This window comes from Notechis scutatus, chromosome 2, assembly GCF_049901735.1.
Source record: "Notechis scutatus isolate UNSWTSFEM ecotype Mainland chromosome 2, rNotScu1.2, whole genome shotgun sequence".
NCBI classification, from domain to species: Eukaryota; Metazoa; Chordata; class Lepidosauria; order Squamata; family Elapidae; genus Notechis; species Notechis scutatus.
In genome coordinates, this window is record NC_142010.1 from 104587239 (window position 1) to 104612889 (window position 25651).

General features: G+C 37.7%; 1 protein-coding gene across 2 annotated transcripts in view; it reads left to right on the plus strand.

Moving 5' to 3' along the window:
* The window catches only part of PMP22 (peripheral myelin protein 22), a 30559-nt gene extending 5944 nt beyond the window's left edge, over window positions 1-24615 (plus strand). For both annotated transcript variants that reach the window (XM_026667618.2, XM_026667619.2), the window contains exons 4-5: window positions 18056-18196; window positions 22859-24615. In XM_026667618.2, the coding sequence (XP_026523403.1) occupies window positions 18056-18196; window positions 22859-23025 (308 nt within the window). In that variant the 3' untranslated portion in view covers window positions 23026-24615. The remainder of the gene's footprint in view (window positions 1-18055; window positions 18197-22858) is intronic.
* Window positions 24616-25651: the final 1036 nt, after the last annotated feature.

The window sequence follows — 25651 nt, forward strand, 5'->3', positions numbered from 1 at the left end:
CAAATCCTACAATGGTTCTTTATATATTTTTGTCTCCAGGTCTTTAATCAGTTGCTCTTCTTTGCACTTTTTCCAAAGTCTCAACACATTTTTTGTAATGTGGTGACCAAAACTGGATGCAATATTCTGGGTGTGGTCTTACTAAGGCTTTATAAAGTGGTACTAATACTTCACATTATTTTTATTCTATGCCTCTTGTTTATATAACCAAGGATTGTATTAGCTTCTTTGGCTGCTGCCGCCTATTGCTGACTCATATTTAAGTGATCATTCACCTAGCACTCCAAGATCCTGCTCATAGTTACTATTTTTGAGCCAGATTTCATCTAATCTGTACTTTTACCTTTGGTTTTTCCTGCCTAAATGTAAAAGTCCTTTTCTCTATGTTAAATTAAAAAGTATTGATTACATAAAATAAAAGCATTATTACATCCCCCATAGCATTTTAAACCTAGGATTATTATGGTAACAGCTTTTCTCAAAAAGAAATAACACTCCAATCTGAATCCTTTTTTATTTGCTCTGTACAGATAATTCATTGCCTATAGATGGTTATTCTCCCAACAGCTATATACTCTATCCAGCGTCATATATGATATTTCTTGGCTACTATGCCACTTAGTTCTTGGATATTGTTGGCAAAAATGTTTCAGTGTTTCTCAATTAGAATATTCTTTCAGTTTCCTCTCAGGGAGCATCAAATTCTTTGTTGCAAATTTGAGGTGAGAGGGAGTTATTTGGATCTCTGAATTGTTGCTTTGGGTAGATGCTTTTTGTTTTTCATTGTATTCAGAGTAGTTGCAGCCGAAGTTATCACCACTGGGAGAGGAGGAGTTGGAGGAACACTTATCTTTTTTGATGTTCTATTTTTCTAATTAGAAAAACTGTCTTCTCAATTACACAACCCCAAGAGGAAAGGAAATAAATACTTCTAAGTCTCCCCCATAGGATAAATAGACTTTTTGATTATAAAAAGGAAAAGTGTCTCCCCCCCCCATTACAATCACCAAGTGTAGATTGATATTTCTTGCAAATGTTTTTTTTTAAATAATCCCTCTGGCACAATATTCAGGGAGGTGAATTGTAAGCAGTTTGATCTATGCTAGTTTGTTCTCTGTTCAAAAGAAATACTGAATTGCAACAATATACTAGAATGAAACCATAATGTTTCCTTCCTTTGAAGATGCAGAAACTTCCTTTACATACATTTTTAAACTCTGAGCCTGTGAAAATATTTGTAAATGAATTAATTATTTTGAATGTATCCCATGCTTATTATTTTTTCTGTTCCTGAAACTCCAAGTCATGCAAGCAGGAAAAATGGAAACTGCTACAACTTTGGCTACTTTTAGTACATTTTAACAGGAGCTGGGAACATCAGATAAGTTCTGCCCTAACCAATTGGAGCAATTGTGAGGGATCATGTGACTTTAGATCTAAATTGTGGAAGTTGAAATGTATTAGAATTTCTACCTGAGGTCACTAGCCTAAAATTCCTTTAATATGATACTAGACATCAAAAACAAAAGTTCAATATTGGATATTAAAAACCGCTGGACTATGAAAGAGAGGTAAAATTGCAGACAAAATAATGGTGTTCCATCTTTTGCTTCTATTTCAGTTTCCCCTAGTCTTTTGCCCACTTGCTAAATTGGACTAGAATTATGAGATAAATTGATGAAAGGAGTTCAAAAAGCATTTGTAGCTTGGACATGGAGCCCCACATGCAGGAAAATTCAGCCAAGTTCTTAATATAAAGTGTTTTGGAATTGTGATAATTCTCAAGAGATAACTATGCATCATCTTACAACCAAGTAATGCTCACATTTAATAGCCTCTCCCAGCTTGTTGTATTGGACTTCAATTCAATAGTGCTTCTACAATATGAACATTGATCTTGTTGGCTGCTTATTCTGAGAAGAGCTGATCTGATGCATCACTAGGACACAGCACTGGAGAAAGCTGCTGTGTAAGACAATAATTTAGTATGTTGCAATGATACAGTGGGGCAAAAACTCAAGACTGTATAGTCTATTTTTGTTTGTTTTTATACCGCATTACTGTATCCTACTGCAATGATATACAAACTCATTGATTCACAGTATAAATTAAAAATGACAGTAACAATGAAAATGTTATAAAATAAAACCAGCAGTCAAAATAGACAAACATAAAGCATCTGGCATCAGCCCTCAAATTCCCTCCAGAAAAGCTCATTTTGAGAAGTTTCTGGAAGGTGACCAGAATTGGGGCTAGCTCTTTGTGTTAAAAGTTGCTGGAACAACATTTGTTAATGTCCCCATTAACTGAGTTCCATTGTCAAGGGCAACATCTCTTTCTAAATCCTTGGTTCCAAGTAGTGAATGTCAGCATGAGCATATTGAATTGGTGGATTACTTTGCCCAGTCTATTTTTTTAATTGCAGACCCACACAGATATAAAGAATAGATGATAGGCTGTCTAATGCTTTCTACTCAGTGGTTCAGATTATGCAGGCGTATAAACACAGCATCTGTTTCCAACTCATTCAGACAGTCTGCTTTAATGAGTTGCAGACAACTGGCAAGTGTGTGTTTCTACATATTCCAAATTATTTATTCCATGATCAATCTTTTGTCTGGTAAGGTTGGGATATTCTGTAATGTTCCCATTTCAGTTGCAATGTTCACTGAAAGCAGCAATGATCAGTGTTCCTCTTTGGAGTGAATGGAAAGGATGCTTTGTTATTCCCTAATAAGTATGCAAGTACCTGGACACATCTCTGTAACAATGTAGTGGTTTTATATGTTAAATCTGAAAGTTTCTAATCCGCATTCAGTAACATTCCTTTTTGTGCAGCTTGAATGTATGCAGGACTACAGATTTTGAAGTCATTGGTGTAGTGGGCACTTTTTAATTTCAAATAAAACCTATTTACAGTATATTAAATGAGCCCTTCAACCCTTTTATATTTAATGAGCCCTCCAAATTGGGGGAAGGAGTAATATTGTGTGCACAGCTGAGAAAGATGAAGGAATGTTTTGCTCTTAGTAATGGAAGGTTACCCAAGGGAGAATTCAACATTTTGCAAATGTGCAGGACATGTCCCAAAGGACAACCACCAGGAAGTATTTGATTTTTATTTGGGATACATTTTTATTTTGGATATCTCTTAGAATAGAATGGATTGAAACAGAGAGAGAACTATATGCAACACCATCTTCTTACAACTCCTCCTTTTGGCTCAATTCCTGTCCCTCCTCCCAGTACACTCACTGCCAAATCTTATATACCAAGAATGGGAAACTTGTGTGGTTCCATATGTTGCTGAACTAAATTCTTTACATCTTTCCCTATTTGTTTGGGGCTGCTAGTAGATGTAGTTGACCCAACATATTTTCTAGGCAAATGCATACCAAGGCAGTCCATCCAGACCTTCTTTGTTATAGGCCTCCTCATCCTTATTCTGAATACAAATTATGTTCAATGTTCCTAACTGACTGCAGGTAATATCCTTAGATATTGCTACCTGAAGATTTCTATTTCTTCCATGGATCTGTAGATGGATGCAATGGTTAATCTTTTAGATATCCTCATTACAGAAGTTTGCTTGTAGTTTTTGAAGAGATGCTGGCCAATGGGCATAGCCATGTAGTTCAGTTTTGAAACTTAGACATTTCTTTGAATTCTTTTCTGTAAGCCTTCATGCAGTAGACCTGGTTGCTCAGATTTTTGCTGAAAGCCTAAGGGCTGTATCTTTGATTGTTTTATCTGCTTTTCAAATAAAAGGCTAATTTTAAATTTTATTTGCTGCTATGTGGGACAAATGAAACCCTTTTAAGCCATTGTCTGTGTTTACGGTGGCAGAAAGGGGATGGAGTACTTTAAAAAGAATGTCCCTTACTTGTAAATCCATACAATGGAATTGCGTGCTGATGCTGCTCAATAGCTCTGTAAATATTAATAGCACCCGGCAGGACATGTATTACTATATTTTCCCAACTACATCTTACCTTAATTGGCAAGGTTTGCTCAGGAACTTAGTAGAATGATGTGGGTGGGTGCATGCATGAGTGTGCTTCTAGTCAGTATTGACTTCTGGTGACTGCTTGGATTAGGCTGTACAGTTTTCTTGGCAAGATTTTTCAGAAGTGGTTTGTTGTATTGCCTTCTGCTCAGGACTGAAAGACTCAGTGGTGTCAAACTCAAGGCCTGTGGGCCAGATCCAGCCCACGGGGTGCTTAAATCTGGCCCGTGGGGTCAGCCTGGAAATAGTGAAGGACCGGCCTGCAGTGCCTCTGGCAGCCAAAATGGGATGCAGGAGACCCTGTGTGTTCTCCTGTGCCCCGTTTTGGCGAGCAAAGTGCTGCAGGAGGCATCCTTCCCATCTCCCCTGGCTGGCCCACAGAGGAGAACTAGTGTGCTGATCGGGCCCTCAAAGAAATCCAGTTTGACACCCTGGACTAACCCCAAATCTCCCAGGCTTTGAGCCTAAGGCAGGACTAGATCTCATGGTCTTCCATTTTTTTACCTGTTTTAAGTGTAGTGTCTTCACTACTACAGCAAGCTAGCTCTAGAATTATTTCTCCCCCAAGTTTATTTTTTTTATTTTACATATACATATCAGTGAGTGAAGAATTATTAATAGCTTTGCAGATATGCCTGCTTGAATTACTAACCACATAGCAGAATATATGATTGATGCCTGCTTTACATTTACCTAGCATAATTTGCCAATTTTCCTCTTAAATAATGCTGTTTTCTTTTTGGGGGACAAATGGAGTTTTTGATTGTGATCATCCTTAGAAATTATGGTTCTCAAAGATGATGAAATAATTTAAGGTAACAGTATCTAAATTTAAGGGTATGTAAAGTGGGGAAAAAAGTCCCCAGAGAAAATTTATCAGAGCAGTGTATGTAATATAAATTTTAAATCTAATTCACATAGATTCATATTATACTATATGGTCAAATGTTTTTTTAAAAAAGTCAAGTTGAGTCCTTTCAAGATATCCAGTTACAGCTCTCACATTCTCTTAAAATCTGCTAGATGTTGCCATCTGCTGAAATATTTTGTTCAGTAACAGTGTCAAAGATGTGATTATTTCCTGGATAATCAGACATCACAGTAGTATTTATATGTTTATGTTTGTTTATTTTTTTGGTACCTATTTTTAAATTGGCAAAAAAACATAACTTTTGCATTCAGAATTTTTTTTTTTTTTTTACAATGTCACCTATATCATCTTGTCTGGAACATGCCTGTTTGATTTTGGTACATTTTTTACCACTGACATTCATTCTTCAGTTTAATTGGCCAGTTATTTGCTACTCAAGAGTTGCCTGAGCTGCGAGATGGCTGGCAAATAAATAAATAAATCATAATTGTCAGTTCAAATGTTGCACTCATCATAGTTTCAGCTTGCCTTGCCAGGCATTCTTCATTTAAGACTTATCTCAGGAATTTAGGATGGTGTCCCACTTGTATATCAAAGGATTACTGGTTAGTTTCTCCGTTGAAGCAGCACCATTGAAAGTAGTGGCATAAAGTCAAAGGATGCCTGGAATAATGAGCTGATGGTCAAGGCCAGATGCCATTTTTTCAGATGATATATCTTATTCATTTATTTAAAAGATTTATATGGCTGCCCAACAACTCTGAGAAACTCTGTAACAACTGTAAAACCAGTACAGTGACTATAAAGCAACTATAAAACAATAAAATGGTTAAACTATCAAACCAAAACCTTGTGCCTCAGTCATCCCCTTAGGATATCTCGCAGAATGCTCCAATTATGCTAATCCCATTCTTCCTGGCCCAGCCCAGCTTTTTGGTAAACATCTAGATCTTTATGGCCTTCCAAAAGTCTAAAACAGTGGGGGGGCAGGGGCTTCTGAATATCTTGGGGAGGGGGTGTTCCATAGGGTAAGGGAAACCATGGAAAATGCATGCTTCCAAAGTCCCATTAAATGGCAGGATTTCAGGGAAAGGCTCTGGAGCATGCCTATCTTGATCCAGTGGGACAGGCAGAAATGCAGTCCTTCAAATAACCATGTAAGGTTATTCTGTGCTGTGTAGGGATTTAAAGGTGATAAACAGCATCTTGAATTGCACCCGAAAGGAAACTGGGAAACTTGTTTCCGAGAGGAAACAGCTTGCACAATAGAGGTATAACATGGAGGAACCTATGAACACCCAATACTGTCTGTGCTGTTGCATTCAGGACCAGCTGGACCTTCTGAGTGGTCTTCAAAGGAAGCTCCATGTAAAGTGCATTGCAGTAAACCAAAGGGGAAGTAACTAGGGCATGAGTGACCATGAACAACACTTCCTGGTCCAGAAAAGGGTGCATTTGGCACACAAAATGGATGCAGGACCCCTCCTCCCACCAGCCATGGCTTCCACATGTTTATCAAGCAAAAGCCATGAATCCAAGAGCACTCCCAAACTGGGTACCAACTCAGTCCAAAAGAATGCAACCCCATCCAGAATCAAAGATTAAAACTTACCACACCCCAGTGGGGGATGACCTAGATCAGCTTTACCTATCCCGGCAGGCATGGATGACCATACCCAGCGGTCTCATGAAGGTATTAAAAGAGGAGTGGGACTCAAGTTCTTACATTGCAGGAGACTAGAGTTCAATCTCTTCTTGCCCACCATCACCAATTAGAGAAATAAGAACACCCACAAAATGGTGCTCTCAACCTCTGGAGCTGGTCCAAGAGGATACAATGGATGGTGATACAGAAACTGCTGAGAGAGTCAGGAGAGTTACAATACCATCCTAAACCCCACAAAGCTCATCAGCCAGCATGATCAATTCTGTTTCGGTGCTCTACTCCAGCCTGAACACAGACTGAAAATGGTGCAGATAATCCACTTCATTCAGGGCACTCTGAACCTGCAAGCCAAAAAAGGAAAGTTGGAGATTGGATCAAAGTTGGATAATACAACTATCCAAGGATAGCCAATATTGAAATGAGATTTGTCCTTCTGTTCCCCTCCCCTTTCCTCACCTTGGTATACAACAAGGTAGGTTTTTCATGAAATGAAACAAAGTTCTGATCTTTGAAAATGTAAAGTCTTATTTCTGAAAGACTTTGAAGTTTCCAATTTTCTTATTGATTCTGTGCATATAGTAGGAGCCGTATATGCCGAAATTGGGATGGTGAGGCTTTTCCTAGTACAGAAATCATTGGAGAGGCAACTATTTATGATACAGCATATTTCTTTATTTACTTGTTAGTAAATCAAATGTATAGGCTGTCCCACTTGCAGTGACTCAGGTCAGCATATACTGTAGTTTGAAAAGATCTTGTATTGTTCTTTACATATTAGTCTATACTCACATTACTTGTTCTTGGCTCAGTCTGTTTTCTGGAGTGCCCTACTAATGGTTTAGACCAGTCATTTTTTCCATATTCATAAGAAGCCTCTGCTTTCAACCCAGTGCTGGTAGTGCTGGTGGAGTTACTGGAGCTTTGTCTGTGTGGTATCTTCTGTTAAATTGCTACCTATTGCATGGTCATTGCTGCAAGAAGAGCTCTAGAATTCAATTCTGGCTGCCCTGCCTATTATAATCTTTAAAAAGGATTATTGCAACTACAAAACTTTTAGTGAGCGATTTTGCAGTTTCGTAAGGAACTGTTAAAGAAACATTTGAGGAAGATGTCGAAATGCCAAACTTCTCCAGATCCCTTTCTTCTTGGAATATTTGTCATTTCTTGGGAGATAACATTTCTAAATCTAATGCCCCTACAAAGTGCACCCTATTGTTTGCAAATCATGAGGACAGTGAAGGACGGGAGCTACAGAACAAGATGTGAGGAAGCACCTCATTTGGAAAGGCTGTTAGCAGAAAATTGATTAAGTGACTGAACCATGTAGATGTGTGCTTGCAGCATTACTCCTGTTGAACTTTGCAAGCTAAGGTTGTTTGCATTCATAGGCATACACTGTAGCATAGTCGCCAAGGAAAAACATCAAACTGCATTCTTCGTCATTCTTTATTTTCTCCCTCTCTTGTGAAAAAACTGGCTTGGTATTTTCCAGCAAGTACTGTCTTCAACATGGGTGACAATTTAGAGCCTGGTACTCCATGGTGATAAATGGAACAAGAAGATAGCACTTCTGTTTCATTGCATAAGTGTTGAGAAAGAATCATGTTTTTTTTGTTTCTTTGTAACTCACAAAACAAACTAGCAAAAGCCCTTCTGCTGAAAATGTGGATCTATAAAGGAAACTTCCATATTTATGCTGTTCAGCCTTCACTCTCATTTACCTCTGTGGCACTAGTCTACTTTGCACAAGTAGAAAATGGTAAGGCATGCTAGTTTATTGAGAATATAATATTGTTAAGTTTGGCATCTGTTTCATTTATTTCATTTAAACATACAGTATAGGAAAGGAATTTCCCCTTTCAATTCAGGAAACTATTTCACCACCTTGAGTCGCAATACCTATAACCATGTTCTTTCTGTAATTGATCCATTTCTCACACAGCTGGTGGGTATTTTGGCTTATTTCATCATACCAAACTCTTTCAACTCTTAACATTTTCAGGTTTTCTACATGAAGTGCTTGCTTCAAGTTCCAGTGGAGTTTAAGTCAGTGCTGATATCTTTCCAAAGTACTGGATTTCCCCCCCCACCTATTCATCTGTTTGGAGGCAAAGATACTCAAAAAGTCAGGAAATTCAGCGGGTGTGGGGGCAGAATTCTTTTCACAGACTGTAGATTGGACATGTTGACATTTTATCTGATGATTTGGGGTCAATATAAGATATTCAGAAGGCCATATGTGTGTTTGGAAACTGAGGAAGATGGTATAAATATCATGTATGAACTGATCTGTTTTCTCTGTCTCCTTCCTTCCCTCTTAATATAGAAAGTAAGTAATGAACCCATGAATTAGGCTTAACTCCTAGTGACTTACAATATGTGAATGTTCATGCCTTTTCGGAAGCAGCATAAATGTGGTTTGCCCATTGCCTCCTTTCAGGATATTATTTTCCTACTTCCCACTCTACAACCCTGAAATTCTCATTTAAGCCATAACCAAACCGAGCCTTGATTTGCTTGGGAGCTGCTTGACAAATCTCTAATTATTTCCCCATGTTAGATATTTTCAGTTTCTTGTAATTTTCTTTCATGTTTTGATATTTTTTTCTATTTTACTTTAATTGTGTACATTAGAAGTAGAAAAGAGACATTAACATGGCCCACAAAAGACAAATTCAGAGAAATCTTAATATTGATTGATCAGGAAGAAAAGTTGAGATTTACAGTAGATTGATAAGTGGGTATGCTATAAAAAGTCACATGCTTTAGGCCAGGGGTCGCCAACCTTTTGGACCTCAGGGACCACCAAACTCATAATTTTAAATCCCAGGGACCACTAACTGGTTCTGTGGGCGTGGCCTAATTTGTGGATGTGGCTTGGTCATGTGACTGGCTGGGCATGGCTTGCATGTAAATATTATAAATATTTATATAAATATTGATTTTTTTATAAAAAAAGAGCAACTTTTACCCAAAATCAGGCAAAGCAGGTAGGCAGATTGAGTTGCTCACAGAATCACAGATTCATTCAGAAATCTATCTATCTGCCATTGGCTAGCTCAGTCTGTCACATAAAATTTGCTTGCAAGCAAACTCATAAAATTAACTGACATACCATGCATGTAAATATTATTTTTATTTTAAAAAGCAACTTTTATCCAAAATCAGGTAAAGCAGGCAGATTGAGTTGCTCACAGAATCATTCAGTGATCTATCTATCTGCCATCGGCTAGCTCAGTCTCTCAAATTTGCTTGCCATGAGTCCACTGAATTTGCTTGCAAACAAACCTTCAGTCCTAAGGGAGGTTCGGCTGTGTTTAGCTAGAAAGCAAGAAATCCAACCATTTCCTGCTTCCTAGCTAATCTAAGTCTTCTGGCATAGCAGAACAGATGATGGTCAGAAAAAGGGAAAATAGCAACTTAGCAGACAAGTTTGCCGGGGTAAGGAGTGAGTGGGCAGGGGGGGGGTTTCCCGTGGGCCATGTGGGCTGAGCAGCCTTGTGTTTCTGCGCAGCCTGGATTAATTGCTTTGGGGGGTTGCTCTGGGGGTGAGATTTCTCTGCGGCCCACCAAAATTTTATAGATCATTTCTATGGTGCTTTTAGAGAAGTAAGTGGTGTAATACACACTTGGAAAAGTCAGTGTACAATTCTGTCATGGAATTTTAAAAATGATGATGCACAAGTTAAAGAAAGTTACAGTGAAAAGTGAACAGTCTGCTTTCATCATGCCATGCAAACAAGAGGCTGTCCTGCTTTATAGATTCTCCATTGGCACCTGGTCAGCCTTTGTAGGAAATACTGCTGAACCTCTGTGATCCACTACAAGTAATCTAGTGATCGAAAACTCATTCTTTAGTGGGATTTTTCTAAATTGACAATAAGTTGAGAAAAACACCTATTTTTTTTCCTTATTTGCAGCTTGGAGACCTGACCCCCTCCCCCAAATTAATAATAAGGATATTTCATAAATGGGGGGAAATGACGGTAGTCTTAAATACACATTTTGATTTAAAATTAAGAAATAATCCTAGTCAAACTGCCATTAACTCATTCTGAATAATTTAGGAAAATTATTTTCATCTGGAAACAAGTAATTAGATAAATTGCCATTAACGTGCATATTTAAACATTTCAACTACATTTTCTTTGATCTTATCAGTGTGTCTTCTGATGTAGTTTTTTTTATGCAGAAAAATTGTCTTCTCTCATTCGAGATTGGTAGAAATGTTTCCTTTATTTTGTCACATGGTTTGTCACACTGCTAAAATTATTAGAGCTGATCTTTGTTTAAAACAAAAGTTCTTCAGCTCTATAGAATTAGTAGACAGTTTATTTTCATGTTTGCAAGTATTCTTGTCTTAACTCAATTCCTTGCTTAAAGGCCTTCCAAGGGAAAAGATGGCTTGACATCTTTTCAGCTACTTCATTGGACGTCTCTGGGATCTTTCTCCACATGAGCAAAGAAAGAACATATCTTAAACTACAGATGAAGATGAGAATGTGCAAGCAATGTTCCTTACTTTTTTTTATGAAGAATGATTTTAGTAATATTTTTTGTTTGTGCATATCAGAATAATTTTTAATTTTTAACCCTGGTTTCAGCGTTCTAAGGCAGGAGAAAAGAAAATGATTGTAGAGCACCTTCAAACCAGTTTTAAAGGAATGGGGCCTGGCAAAAGTAATACTGAAGTCAAGAGTTTGCATGCATAAAATACAAAATAAATAGATCAGGGCGGGTCAAAAATAGGTATGTATTAATAAATCCGTCTGTGATATGCTACGTATCTCTAAAAGTTCCTGATTATTGATTCCCAGTAGTATAAAAATGTGAAGTGGAACATTTTGTATAAACCAGACGCCTTTTTCTAAATTTTTGTGCAGTTCACACTTTAGTTTCACAACCTCTGATCTGTAATTCTTTTATTGCATGTGCAGATGGCACAATCATAGGCAATAATTTGGCAATACTTATGAGTTACTCTATGACTTTCTCTTCAGCTATTGGTTTTGTGTGTTTCGAACCTCTGGGATCTAAACAAAACAAGACTCTTAAGCCTGACACATGCTCAGTGTTGAATTAGATGACTAATTCATTTCAAGTGTATTCAGTGATGTTACACTAGTTCAGAGGTCCCCAAACTTGCTGGGTGGAGAATTCTGAGAGTTGAAGTCCACAAGTCTTAAAGTTGACAAGTTTGGAGACCTCTGCACTAGTTCAATAAACCTGGTGGAATTGTTAGTGCTGATTATTGTAGATGCAATTTCCTTATATAATGCTACATTAAACTGAGTCTTGTGTCTAGTTTGGCCAGTGATCATTTCCATGTCAGCTAAAGTTTTGGGAGATTTCAGCAGTTTTCCATCATTATTGTCAGAGGACCAGTTTAATGTGTAGTTGTTAAGAAATAAAATTATAACATACTGTATACCAATTCTATGCATTAATATAAATGTTCCCCTCCATTCTTGTCATTTTTGAGTAGCGAAAAAAAGAGCAAATCTGTTAGAATTAGCATTTTGCAAATTAGCGTTCTCCAAATATGGACTTTAGCCTCTCTAATCCATAGCCCAATGTTTAGGAGATAGGTGGTTGGTAATTAGGAGAATTCAACACATCTAAAAATTACCAAATACAAAAGAATACCAAAGAAAATGTTTTCTTTATGTATTACTACAGTGACATTTTAAAAACTCTTAATGGCTAAGAGTTACATTTTTAGGAGCTCATTTGTTGAAAGGCCTGAAGTAAAATGTCCACCATGTACTTTAATTTACCCACAACAGCAATTGAGTTATTTTAGAAAAGAAGATATTAAAACCCTTTCAAGTGTTTGGCATCCAGTGGAATGCCTCTCTCAATGCATTCTGTTCAGTTTCTCCTTTAAAATAGGTACAATTCTTGTATTTTTGTAGATCAGTAACAAGAACTTGCCTGCTTGGTTTGTCTCTTGTGGGATTCACTTGTAGCAAAGGGCAGGTTGCATAGGTCTCAAGGCAACTAGAAGCATTGTTTGCTGGTGTAGCCTATAAAACCTTCCAACTCATACTGTTGCATTAGTTGCATATATCCCTTTTCTCTGGTTATAAGGGATCATATCATGGAAAAATAATTCCCACGCCATGAAACGTAAAATTTGGCATAGCTTTCTCCAGATGTTGCATTTCAGAACTTTTTCATCTTCTCAAGGAATCTCCCTGATCTCTCTCACACACATACACACAGGCACATTCATACCACACCAGCCTCTAATCAAGGACTACCCATAAAGCAAATATTTTTTTCTTCCCAAAGAGATACCCATTATGATACTTGAGATCCTATTGTGCAAGAAGAGAAACTGGACATGGAACAGGAAAAAAAAAACACTACTTCCAAATTCCTTACACGAAAGCTGCTTAGAGCATTCTTCATCTTCATAGTTTTGCTCTTTAGTTATGTTTGGAATTTGCTTTCATTGGTTTCAACATAAACTCTAATAGGCAGGATGCTCTGGTGGACAATCAACTGAAGCATCTTGAGTCATGAGATACACTGTATGTGTGGGAATTGAGATTTAATCTGGACACCAGAAACACAGCTGGTCTTATGAAAAAAAAAGTACAGTGAGACTGAACTGAAATTCTTAAGCAATATTATCTCTCTAATTTTGATCATCATGACCTTCTTTGTCTGTATGGATCAACTTTCTGGAAAATGAGTTTTCTTAACTAATTACTATAGTTTAGTCTGTCAAACATGATATGATAGGAATGTTGGTGTGTTTTGGAAATAAGGAGAAGAGCATCACTAACAAAAGATTTATTCTTATTCTTACTCAACACTGATCTACTATATGGATGTGTCTCTGCTTTTCATCTTAATATTTCTAGGCATCAATCTAGAATATAGAACGCAGTGTAAAAATGTTCGTTCTTAGCCTTTGAAGAGCACAAGAAAATTGGACAGTCCTTTAAAAAAGAGGTTGTAAAGATAACTGTACATACAAAGTTTTTTTTTTTTTTACAAATGATTAAAGATAGCCAGTTTTAGATAACAAGAATTATATTCATGTATAATCATGGTTAGAATGTGTTAGCCATTTATAACCACAATAATTAATGAATTACGTGCCAATGTATTAATGCCAGTAAAATAAGTCCAGCTTGTTGTGTCAGATGTTATACAATGCTATGCTATAGGGATAAAAAAAATACTTTTTTATTCCTTGTACGTTTTCCCTGTTTCTCTATATCCTGTTTCTGTCCTGTATAACTTCTTTTCCTTTCCATCTTCCCCCTCTTCTTCTCCCTCCCCTTTTTGACCCCTTGTCTCTCTAATTCTCCCTTCTGTAATCCTCTCTTCTGCTTCTTCCTAGTATTGTAATTGCTTTTCAAACTATTCTATTTTTTTGGTTGTTTTTTAAGATCTTAAGTTTTTCACTCTTTCCCCCCTTTCCCTTTTTTACCCCACATAGAATTGCTTGGTCATTAAAGATGGCTTCTTCTTTGTCCCGCCCTTCTTGTTTTGCAAGCATTTCTTGTTGTTTCTCATAGTTCAGGATCTCCATTTCTAAGAATTGAAATATGAAGCCAAAAAATCCTCTTCCCTCTTGTGCATCTTCTTTCTGTTTTTTAAGTTCCATTTTTAACTCTTCAAGGAGTGATGCCATTTTAAACTTTTAAACAACCACACGATTGATTTTAGTCATTTAAAATCTAATAACCAAAATTCCAAAAATCACCAAGTAATCTGAGTAATCCAAAGCTGTTACTTCTTGCTTCTTTTTTCCACTTTCTCTTTCCAGAGGTTCTATTTATCTTATTACAAAGTTTCAGTTACAGTGTATCTTTTAGGAATCTTGTTAAAGTTTCACTGTTAATTCCCTTGTTAAAGTTTCACTGTTAATTCCTTTTATTTCCAGGTGGTCTCCTCCATTTTTTCCAGATCCCACCCTTTTCTTTTTTCTTTCCTTTCCTTCTTTTGAAAGTTTTGAAATATCCAAAAATCTTTATTATCCCTTTGACACTTTATTTTCAGCTTAAAATTGCCTATTAATGTCAAATTTGTACAAATTTGTACAAATGTACAAATTTAATTTTGAATTTGTATCAATTTCTTGCTTAGAACTCTTCTTGTTAACATTTAAAAGTTAATTGCAGCTGTCAGTATGAAAAAAGAAAAAAAAACCAAATCTTTTCCCTTCCCTGTCTCCATCGCTGCTTCAAAAATCTTCTTTGGGAACAATGTTGTTCTTTATAATTCAAATTCCAGGGTACCTTGAGTTGTTGCTTTCTCAGTTCGACCCGGTCAGTCAAAGCTTTCTCTTTTTATCTTCCTCCTGCACAATCTTGTCTGGTTGGGTTCTTCTTTGAGGTGGCCATTTCTGACCACCGCTGCACCGCCTTTGGGAAAGGGAGTAATGGCCAGCCAAGGAGGAGAGATGTGGCTCTCCTCAACTCTGCTGGCAGTCTCCCCCCTCTTCACCACCTCTATGGGGTGGCTTCAGCCTTGAATCCAGCCGGCTCAGGGCGCTCCGGTGGCAAGCATGGATTGAAACAGTGCATGATCACGGATTTCAGTCCATCGCTGAAGAAGCCCAAACCAGAAGTCCGTATTTGTATTATGTTTTGTGAAAACCCAAATAAAATTTTTACAAAAAACACATTTTTTATTTGATTTCTATAGCCACCCATCTCAACTGGTGAGTGAAATATTAAAATGAACAGTAAAACAATTAGAACAATTCAGAATAAACATGTATGGTTGCTCAGTAGAACTATTGTCATACATGTTGATATAGCCAAATAAACAGGATCCTTAAAATACTTGCTCTGGCCACAAAACCAGGTCTTCATGGACTTGCAAAAGGCCATCATGGTCAGAGTCATTCTTATTTCTGAAAAGAGAAGTTCCAGAGGGAGTTCAGAAGAGAAGACTTACCTCTAGTCCCCGCAGCTGACATCCCTGAACTGATGGGATTTGTAATTTGCCCAATCTGATGGACCAAATTGGACAGATAGAAAAAACTGGGAGAAGTCGGTTTCTCAGATAATCTGGTCCCAAGCCACCAGAAACTTTAACAAGCACCCTTTATTGCACCCAGGAACATGATGGCAACCAATGCAGCTCACACAGTAGTAGTCTTACATGTGTCAAATGTATACCATTTACACCATGCAGTTGCATTTTGCACTAATTGAACCTTCCAAAAATTTTCAAGGGTAGCCCAACGTAGACTGTTTTGCAGTAATCCAGACAACAAGATTAAGAGGCAATGAATGACTGAGAGAGTTTTCTTCTAGAACAATGATGGTGAACCTTTTGGGCTCAGCATGACAAAAAATGGACTCTGCTGATGTACCACATACAGCAGTCATAGCTTTTTGCAATGGCACTTCTAGAAGAATGTAGTTTGTGCTATGTATGAAAAACGCTATCTAGAGTTACAGGACACATCAAAATGTAGTTCCCAAAGCAACAACAGATTTCCTATGAATTGGATAGAATCAAGGTATATGAACAGTGCTAAGGTGGAATAAATGCTTACATAGACTGATCAAGCCTTGCTGGAATGTATAGTAATATGTGGGAACTGTAGCTCTTGGATGCTGTCACATTATAGTGTTTTGTGTGGGCGTCTCACCACATTTCTGGAACTCTGGGCTAATCTGGAAACCTAGATTTTAAATTCTGATTTTAAATTACTTTTAGTTGAGAAAGTAAACAGTTGTACTTGTGAAAGCTGATTTCTACATCTGAGTTTCTGGATAAAAAAGAGCAAAGTGCCACTGGTAGTGGCATCTGTAACAAACTTGAATAGTGTTATATCTTTGCATGTATTTTGTCCTAAGTTTGTCCTTTGTGCATCATGACACAAGTACAATGCATGACATTTGCAGTGAGTTGACTGAATGATGCAACGTTAGGTAAGGACAGTAACAAATTCTTGTCTTGTTAAGAAGGATGCAAACAAAAAGGTTGATGTACATATGGTATAAAAATCTATTGGGATTATTCTGATGTTTTCTAAACTTGGAAATCTTAAGATGTGTGGACTTTCTGGAGAATTTTGGGAGCTGAAGTTCACACATCTTAAAGTTGCCAAGTTTGAACACAGAACTAGAACAAAGAAATTTTGGATGCCCTAGATAGAAATAAATAAATAAGAAAGTATGTGCCTCTCATATGCTCCTCAACTATTAGAAGATTCATCTTATTTTTAAAGGGTCTTTTTCTGCTTCATTTTTTTGGAGGGAAAAAAATGGAAAGTCCCTGATGGGGTTTATTACAGAGAATGTGCATGAATGCAGATCATTGTTTTGTCCTTTTTTAAATTTTCTAGGCTTAATAAAAATAAGAGCTAAAAAGGCTATTGTACAATTTTATTTTATCAAACCTTTGGTTATTTTTCCCTTTGTTTTGTTTTATCATATAAACAAAGGCAAAAAGGAATTCACAAAAAAGTAGTTAGTACAAATCCAGTGATCCTTTTGTGGGAACTGCTAATTTCCACATAGCTTTAAATAGGTAGAAGTGGTCCGTGGAGTTGAGCTAATTCCATTCTCCCTTTTTAGACCAGTCGGAGTCAACTCTGCTTTACATAAAGTCTTTTTAAAAATGTTCCAGCATCAAAACAGCACAGTTGTGGCATTTTATAGTGTTTGTTTGGCAAGGCCACTTAGCCACCCACGAGGCTCACAAATAGCCTTTGACTCAAATATCCAGGGTGGCTTTGAGTGAGTTTATAGTGTAAGTTTGTTATCCTTTTGGCAGCAATGTCGAATGTCTGCTGTAAAGGTCGAAAAGAGGACAGGGGTATTAATGTTTGCCACTTATTGACATCTCAGCCTTGATGATAGCCTTCTGCAGCCTTCCTGCATACCCTTTTTTCCCACTGTTATAGTCTGGGATGGTACTTCTTCCTAGCATTTCATCAGTGATGTGGCCCATGTCTTAGCAGGTACAACTCTTGCTGCTGGATGATAGCAACAATAAGGGTGTGACAGCAATTTGCCAGTGATCCTCACTGTATATTCAGGACTGGATTTACAAGCTCTTTCAGCAACTATGCCTAGGAAGACTTGATATCTTTTTTATATGGAGAGACTTATGCCCCTAATCTCACCTATCCCAAACAAGCCCCTTTTGGGGTATTGGACTGCAACATAATAATCCCATTTCTCCTGTCCCAACTAGAACTGAAAGTACTCACTTCATAATATGTCTTGTATACCTGAGCTTTGCAAACTCTTATCTTTGTAATCAGATGTCTAGTTTTGCAAACAAAATATGCTATATTTTCAGACTATTGCTTATCTCAACAAAAACAAAACAAAACCAAGGAACAGGTCTAAAAGTAAATTCCAAACATTTGGAAGAAAGCAGGTATCTTAATTTATTTTTATGGTTGGTTGAATTCTACAGCTGGAAGATCTGGAAATGTTTCTGTAATTTCCTGAGTATATACACCAGTAGAAATATTATCTGGTCAATATTGTCCTTGACTTTTCTTTCATTTTTTCTTTTCCAGAATGGCTGCAATCTGTCCAAGCTTTGATGATACTTTCTGTCATCTTCAGTGTTAAGTCTTTATTCCTGTTCTTCTGCCAGCTCTTCACACTCACTAAAGGTGGACGTTTCTACCTTACTGGTATTTTCCAGATCCTTGCTGGTAAGTAGAGGGGAGAAACATGTGTGCTTTGGGATGCTTGCAAAGAGAAGAAAGCCGTGTCTAATAATAGAAAGCAGGGTGACTCCAGTCAAGCAGGAATTTCTTGCAAAGTCACACAACTTGGTGTTCTTCAGATAGGTTGCATTGTGTGGATGCAAGTCCCATTCATCATCTTGAGCCAACTTCAGTAGCTTACTAACAAAACGCCCTTGTGTATCCACTTTGAAATGTGCACTTAATTCAAGAGGATTTCTGCCATATAAATATATAAGATTTCAACTTCAGTTGCTAATTGGATATGGATAATAGATCTGGAGATTCAACAATTAATATTCTTTAGCATTTCTATTTGAATATTTTGGTGCTGGTATAATGGTGGTTAGAATGGACCTAAGCACCTGTCTACTACCAATGTATACAGGAACAGTGTGATAAATTTAAATCCACCATTTTCACTGAAGAAATAATCCTGCAGTGAATTGATTTGGGATGATAACAATAAGATCAAGATACAGGTTTTCCTTGTATCATCTTTTTCAGTATTTTGTATTGTGAAAGAAAACAGTAGTTTTTGTCCCATTATGAGTGCCTCATCCCATCTCTGTATCTTATAATAATAGATTTTCAGAGAGTTTATAAATCCATGAAACAAAACATGTGCTTAGAGTTATCTTACACATTTTTATTCCTACTGCCTCTGTTTGCACCCTTATCAAAATATCTTGCTTAAAACCCAATAAGAAAATTCTAGTGTCTCTGTTGAAATGGACATTTAAATGAATTAATTTGAGAACTATTTAAAATAGGAATCAAACCAACCAGTATTCAGAGCAACGTTCAGCTATGGATTTGATGTACAGTATATTTACTGGCCAATTAAAAATAGAAATAAATTGCCAGCCAAAGCTAGATTTTAAGAAGAAAATGAAATCCTGAAATAGTTATTTCTTTCCTTGTCTTTTAATACCAAGAACCATGTATTATGCTGTCCCTCCAAAAATAGTTTAATTTCTTTTGAAGGTGTTTAAAAAGAAGTATTGAAGTATTAAGACATGAATATAGATCCAGGGACAAAAATTTGAATTGGACTGGACTGATTACCATCTGTTCAGGAGAACATGTGAACGGAATAAAGCCTGCCTACTTCTAACATAGTAGAAGGAACAACATTCATCCAATGTACATTCCTGCTGCATTCTGGGCCAGTGATTTAACCTGTTGTATTAAAATGAGCTGAATATTATATGGCCGGTTTCCCTACTCTGATGCCTTCCAAATACATTGGGCTGTGTCACCCATACATTGGCTTTTTTTCAGGGCAGACTTCCCAGCTATTATCATATTTCATTTTCATCCTTGAAGTATTGTCAAGCATGAGTTGCCAATTCAGACAATGAGTTTGCTTGTGGTAGGATCTGGCTGAGAGTGTTATGTGCTGCTCAGTACACTTTGTGTTAGGAGCAAAGTTCTGTGTTACTACCCTTCATCTCCTTGTGCTCCAACCTAGTTACAGTTGATCATGTCTGTGTCCTTAAAAAGAAAAAAATATATCCAGAATGCAAGCTGCCTTGGCATAGATAAATTCGCCCCCCCCAAAAAAAGGAGGGGGTAGGAAATATATTGTTTTTCAAAATTCCTGGTGATGCTTCTTTGTATCATTCCCCAGGTAGCAGGGAGATGATGGTGCATTTGTAAACATTCTATCTATACCTTGCAATCATTGCTGGAATTATAGAATGCTCATGTTTCTTTGTAGTAGGATTAAGACTGGCCCTCACCCATGTTTATCCTATTTGCAATTTCATAGGCAGGATCAATGTGAGGGAATGAAACTCAGTTTCTCTTGGGTGGAATATCTGAAAAGCATTCCTGGGTGGAGTCAGTGAGGCAGCACTAGTTTCAAGCCATCCAGTATTTTATTTTGAAAAGCTTCTGCCCTAAAGCAACCTTTTGTTCTATGACTCAGCCTAAGAAGAGCATTGGTACAATGGCTGATTGGGGGTGGAGGTGGTTGCTGTATAATTCAACCCCTGTGCCGAAAGGAACAGAATGAGAAAGTAGTCTGATTTTACTCCTTATACAGTGTTTTCCCAGAAGAAACAAAGCTGATTCAGATAATCTCAAGAGCATACGCATATATAAGCTGTTTGGTGGAAGAATGTGGATGAAGATCTCGGAACTAAGCACCTGACTTTTTAGAACATTTGCGTCTGTTATTACTATGTGTAAAATGAAGTGACCTTTATCAAAAACAAGCCTTGATGCTATAAAGCATCAGGAGCGAATAGTTTCTTGGACTTTGGTAAGGGATTATGTGACTGAGATAACAATCTCAAATTATGAGCATATTTTTTATTTCATTTGACTTTGGGACCACCCAATTCCATCTGTGAGTGCTCATGGAATAAAAAAATAAAACTATATATAGCAAAAGGGAGCAAGAAAGAGCATATATTAGTAACAAAATCACAGAACCAGACAACAACACAAACATGCTGAACACCCACAAGGAACTCCAGCCATCATAGCCCAATGACTTTCTCCAGTTGGAATCCAAATCCAGGCAGTTCCTAGGTGAATAATGTCTAACTTAAGGACAGCCTCTAGATGTGAACAGGCTGTATATTATTAAAAATGGCAGATGGTATTCTTCTTTCTCAAGCCAAAAAATTGCTGAAGTTTTGTTTTTAATGTACAGCCTGTTTTCAGCAGTGTTCAATGGTTTCTGAAAGCATTGTATGGCTTTCAGTGATTTCCTGCAGCTAAAGGAAGGACAATATTGTCCACCATTTTTAATAAAAGGCAGCCCATTTGTAAGTAAGAAATATGACTGACATAAATTTGAGTGAAAGAGTTAAACAGAGCTGGTTCTTAACTGGGGATGCCTGTATTAAATTATGAATTTGGATCACCTGATATTATAAGTAATATTAATTCTGTTCTTTTTAAAACAAATTCATTTTTTCTATTAGCAATTTAATAATCCAAGTAGGAGAACTTGGCAGAAATGTGATGGAAGGAATTCCTCTTCTTAACTTTGCAACCAATAAGATGGAAGTCTTAGACCAAAAACAAATATTAAAAAGTCCCTTGACTTTTATTTGATGGTTCCTCAGCTCAGATCTATGGCTTATAACTTATGTGCAAAGATATGCACAGCTCCAGAATCTTTATTTGATTACTTCCATACAAGGACATTCAGAAGGGCCCCAGTTAGAAGCTAATTTGTGGTATCAGTTGGAAAAGCAAGGGGACAGAATGCCTGTGGAAAGATGGCTGACTAGCATATTGATGAAGCGGAAGGCAACTGTCAATATGTACTTCCAGTTTTGTAGCAATAGTTAGAGAAATATGAGAGGTGAATTTCAGCATCATCATGGATCTGAAGTAGAGGCCTGCAGCCTTTGCTCCTGTTGTGTACACATACTCCTAGAACAGTCGGAAAATAATCCCAAGTGCTACCTTTTGGGTTCCTCCTGCAAGCAAGAAAGTATAAGACAAATATTTGAATCGCCCAGTGAAACAACTCTCCTCCCCTTCGACACATGCCAAAACTGAGGTTGAGTATTTCTGCTTAAAGTTACAGATCCTCTCTCTGCTGCCTTTTCCACAGGCAATCTATACCTCTCTTCTCTAAAGACTGTAGATGATTTAAAATATGTCCATTGCTCTACTTTATTCCATTCTACCCAAGCAGAGAGACAATAGGTTTTGCTTGCAGAATGTGGGCTCTGGTTGTGGGTGTCCATTTGTTGGCCCAGAGAATGGGAGCTACATCAGCAGTTCATGAATTCAACACCTTCCTACTCTTGCATTTTCTGCAAACAAAGGGGGCAGTGTAGAGGGAAAGAAGGGCTCAAATATTACTGCATTGAGGTGTAGGTGGTCCTGAGGCACATTGTAGGAACAGAAATAACTGGTGTCCCATAGAGCAGATTGGAGAATTGCAGAGATCAATGGAAAAGCCTTGTTCTGGACCATGAATAGAAGGGGCATTGTGTAGTCCTGGCAAACTCTGATGCTGGGCTTTCAGAAAAAGCAAAAGGAAGGGAAAACCCATCAAGCTGAGATGGCAGTACAAAAAAGCTGACCTTAGTGGTATTACTACACAGAGGCCTGATTTGAGAAGCTTAAATGTTGATCGCAGGAGCTTAAATACTGGAGGCAGCAGGATGGAAAAATAGAAACGTCAGGCTTGGCTTTACTGATAAGGACAAGGTAGGATTAACAAATCTGCTGGGGATTGCAGAACAGAGCTCAAACCGGATTGTGGTTCCTACTTAAAAGTGACAACCTGAACTTAAAAAGAGCACCTATTTGTTGAGCAAATGAAGGACTTTTTTTTCAACTGAACAGTACAGAGTATCCTCTGCATTACACCACTAGATCTTCTGTAACTGCTGGGACAATTAGGTTGGCCCTAAAGAAAATTTGGATGTTTTGAAAATATGGCTTTTATTCTGCCAAAATGGAAGAGATAACAATGCCTTAAACATGGCTGCCAACTTCCTACCATTTCTTGAAGTCAGAAGGTTGGAATTGAGGGGAGGAGGGAGTTTCCTAAACTAAAGTATTTTTCTTGTTCTTTGGTCTCTCAGTTATGGACTTGGTTGGTTGCTCATGTTTTTTCTTCTCTCTCTCTCTCTTTCTCTTCTGCCTTAGGCCTGTGCGTGATGAGTGCTGCCGCCATCTTCACCGTGAGGCACACAGAGTGGCATCCCTCCTCAGATAATGCCTCCTTTGGCTTTGCCTACATTCTGTCCTGGGTGGCTTTCCCTCTGGCTATCCTCAGCGGGGTGATCTATGTCATCTTGAGGAAACGCGAGTGAAAAGTCAAGGGAGGTCACTGAGACTTAGAGCCCTCAGGGCAAGAGGTGTCAGCAAAATAGAAAATGAAAAACCAAACACTTTCTCTCCCCGCCCCAAACCACCAACCCTCCCACCTACTCCCTTCCCCTCCAAAACCCACAAAGATATTAAGGGGGAAAAAAGGAAGAAAGAGAGCTGAAAGAAGGATTACTGTATTCATTGGAGATGTATATAGTATCTATGGTTTAAAAAGCCTATTTATAACACTTTTTACATATATGTACAGAGTACTGTTTGCTTTTGTTTGTTGACCTGCCACCATATCTAAAGCCTAAAAAAAGTGCCTAAGAACTCTTAACTCCTAACAATGTAATGAGAGTGCCGCTTTTTCCTCCTTATCTTTATGCTGTGGAAGCAAGCGGATCCCTCCTCCAAAGCTTTCCACTGTCACCCTCAAGCCAAGCCCAGTTTGAGGAACCCTCCATCTGGCCCTTCCAGCTAAGAATGGCCTGGTACCCTGGCACCTGCCTTAGCCCATGTCTGCATTGTGGCCCTTTTAACCAAATGATGGAGACCAAATGCTACACAGAAAGGGGAGGAGCTTCTACCTAAAAGCAGATAGTGTGTTAAGGGTGGGTAAGCCCAGCTTCTCAACAACTGCTTGGCATGATAACCAAGTTGTGGAGGATTCAGTGAGGTATATTGCCTCAGTGATGCAACCCAAAGCTCCTTGCCAGTGTTACCACCTCCTTAAAGCCACCAGGTATGATCACCCGAGTTCCTTGTAGGACAGAAATGATGTAAAGAACCTGAATTAGGCCTCAGTCTTCAGAAGGAAGGAAATGTTTGCATATGTTAAATCAGCTAAGGCTAGCACAAAAGCTGAGTCAGTTGAAAGGAACACTACGGGCGGGATGATGATCTAAAATTAAAACTGTGATTTTTAACTAGCTTAGTAGTACTCCCTCAGCTATGCCGGCTGATCTTCAGAGAAGACTTTTCTCTCTTTCCTGGAGAATAAGCTAAAGTGGAAAAGTTGAACGACACTTTCTAAGCTCTATGGTCCACCCTAATCCCTTTCCCTAAATCCTCTGAAATCAAATACCAAATACGTGAAATGGTGCTATCTATTTACCATTCCTTATATCGCTAAGCCATTTAACCGTTGCTCACCGGAAATTGGGGTAACCATTTTGAGAAAAGCCAAGGAATAGGAATGATAAATAATTCTGTGTAATATATACAACCTATAACTGCTTTTGTATGTAGGAAAGTCGCCATCCATTATTATTACTATTTTTTTAATAAAGCACTTATAACCAAGGATTTTTTTTTCTTGTTCCCTTCGTGGGCAGAAGGGAAGTAAGCAACCTATAGAGCTTACAGAATCTGCTGCCCCTCCCCCCACCAAAGCTGCTCTGTAACCTTTTTCTGTGCTTCCAGAGATGTCTGGGAATGAACTGTACAGGTGACTGCCCAGAGCAGTAAAGGCAGTGCTGTCTAATCCTAAGACTCCAGGCTTTATTATGCAATTATTTCTCTTTGCTTTTCTGATTTTATACCAGCTGTGTGGACTAAGAAGCAACAAAATAAAAGCCAGAATAACTAAAGTGCTTTGGCTTATATTGCATCTCAATCAATTGTTCTGAATGAACCTTTATGTTGGGCAACTGATAAACTAGTGACCTACTGCACACAATGTGCTATAAGCTATGATGTGGTTTGCTTAGTTTTAGTTAAGAGATGTTGGAAACAAGTGAATTTGTGCCTCATTTAGTAAATCAAGATTAAGTCAACCCTAGTGGATGTGGATTGGTATAGAATATTTATTTGGTGCAACTGCTGGTTTTATTTATGGACTGTATAAACAGATTTGCATACTCCATTAACTCAGTTTTATTTCCTAATATTTTACAAAATAATTCACAATTGTCTAGATTCCCATCAAATATCCAAAATCAAACCAACCAGATCAGCTAGGCATTCTTATTAGTGGCTTACATTTTCTAGATCCATTCAATCCCTATTATGTTTAATATTAAGGACAGACTTCATTATTATTCATTTGTTGATATTAGAAGATGCTATAAAAGCATTTACTTAATGTATAATGAAAGAACCTACTTTGAATTTTAGCAGTATTGGTCTAATTTTGAATCCAAAGTTCTGTAAATGCCAGTGCTTCAAATGTCCATTAACAAACTCATTATTTGCCTTCCACATAAATGCTCTCAGTATTTGATGGATACCAAGCCCTTTAATCCCAATTTAGAATGACCATTAACCACAGAATGGTGTGGCTTGGTTAGCACTCATGGAATCCCTATATGTGTATATCTCTACACTTGAAGCCTGTAAAGCTACTCTGTTGATAATTTTAAGGGCATTCTTTTTAATTTACAAATTCAATATTTTGAATTTTGAAAAGTTCTGGTGCAAGACTACCACAGACTTGCCGGCACTATTAATGCAACTGTTGTATGGGGAGTTTGTGCTCGTAGATGGAGAGCAAGCCTACATCGGCAAGCCCCATCTTAACCTTAAGCATTCCTCTGGATTAGCTGAATTTCTTGCTTCCTAAAAGGCACTGGTAGTGTTTGTAGAATGCTAGGAATATACGTTCTCTTGTGAAGACCTTTCTGACAG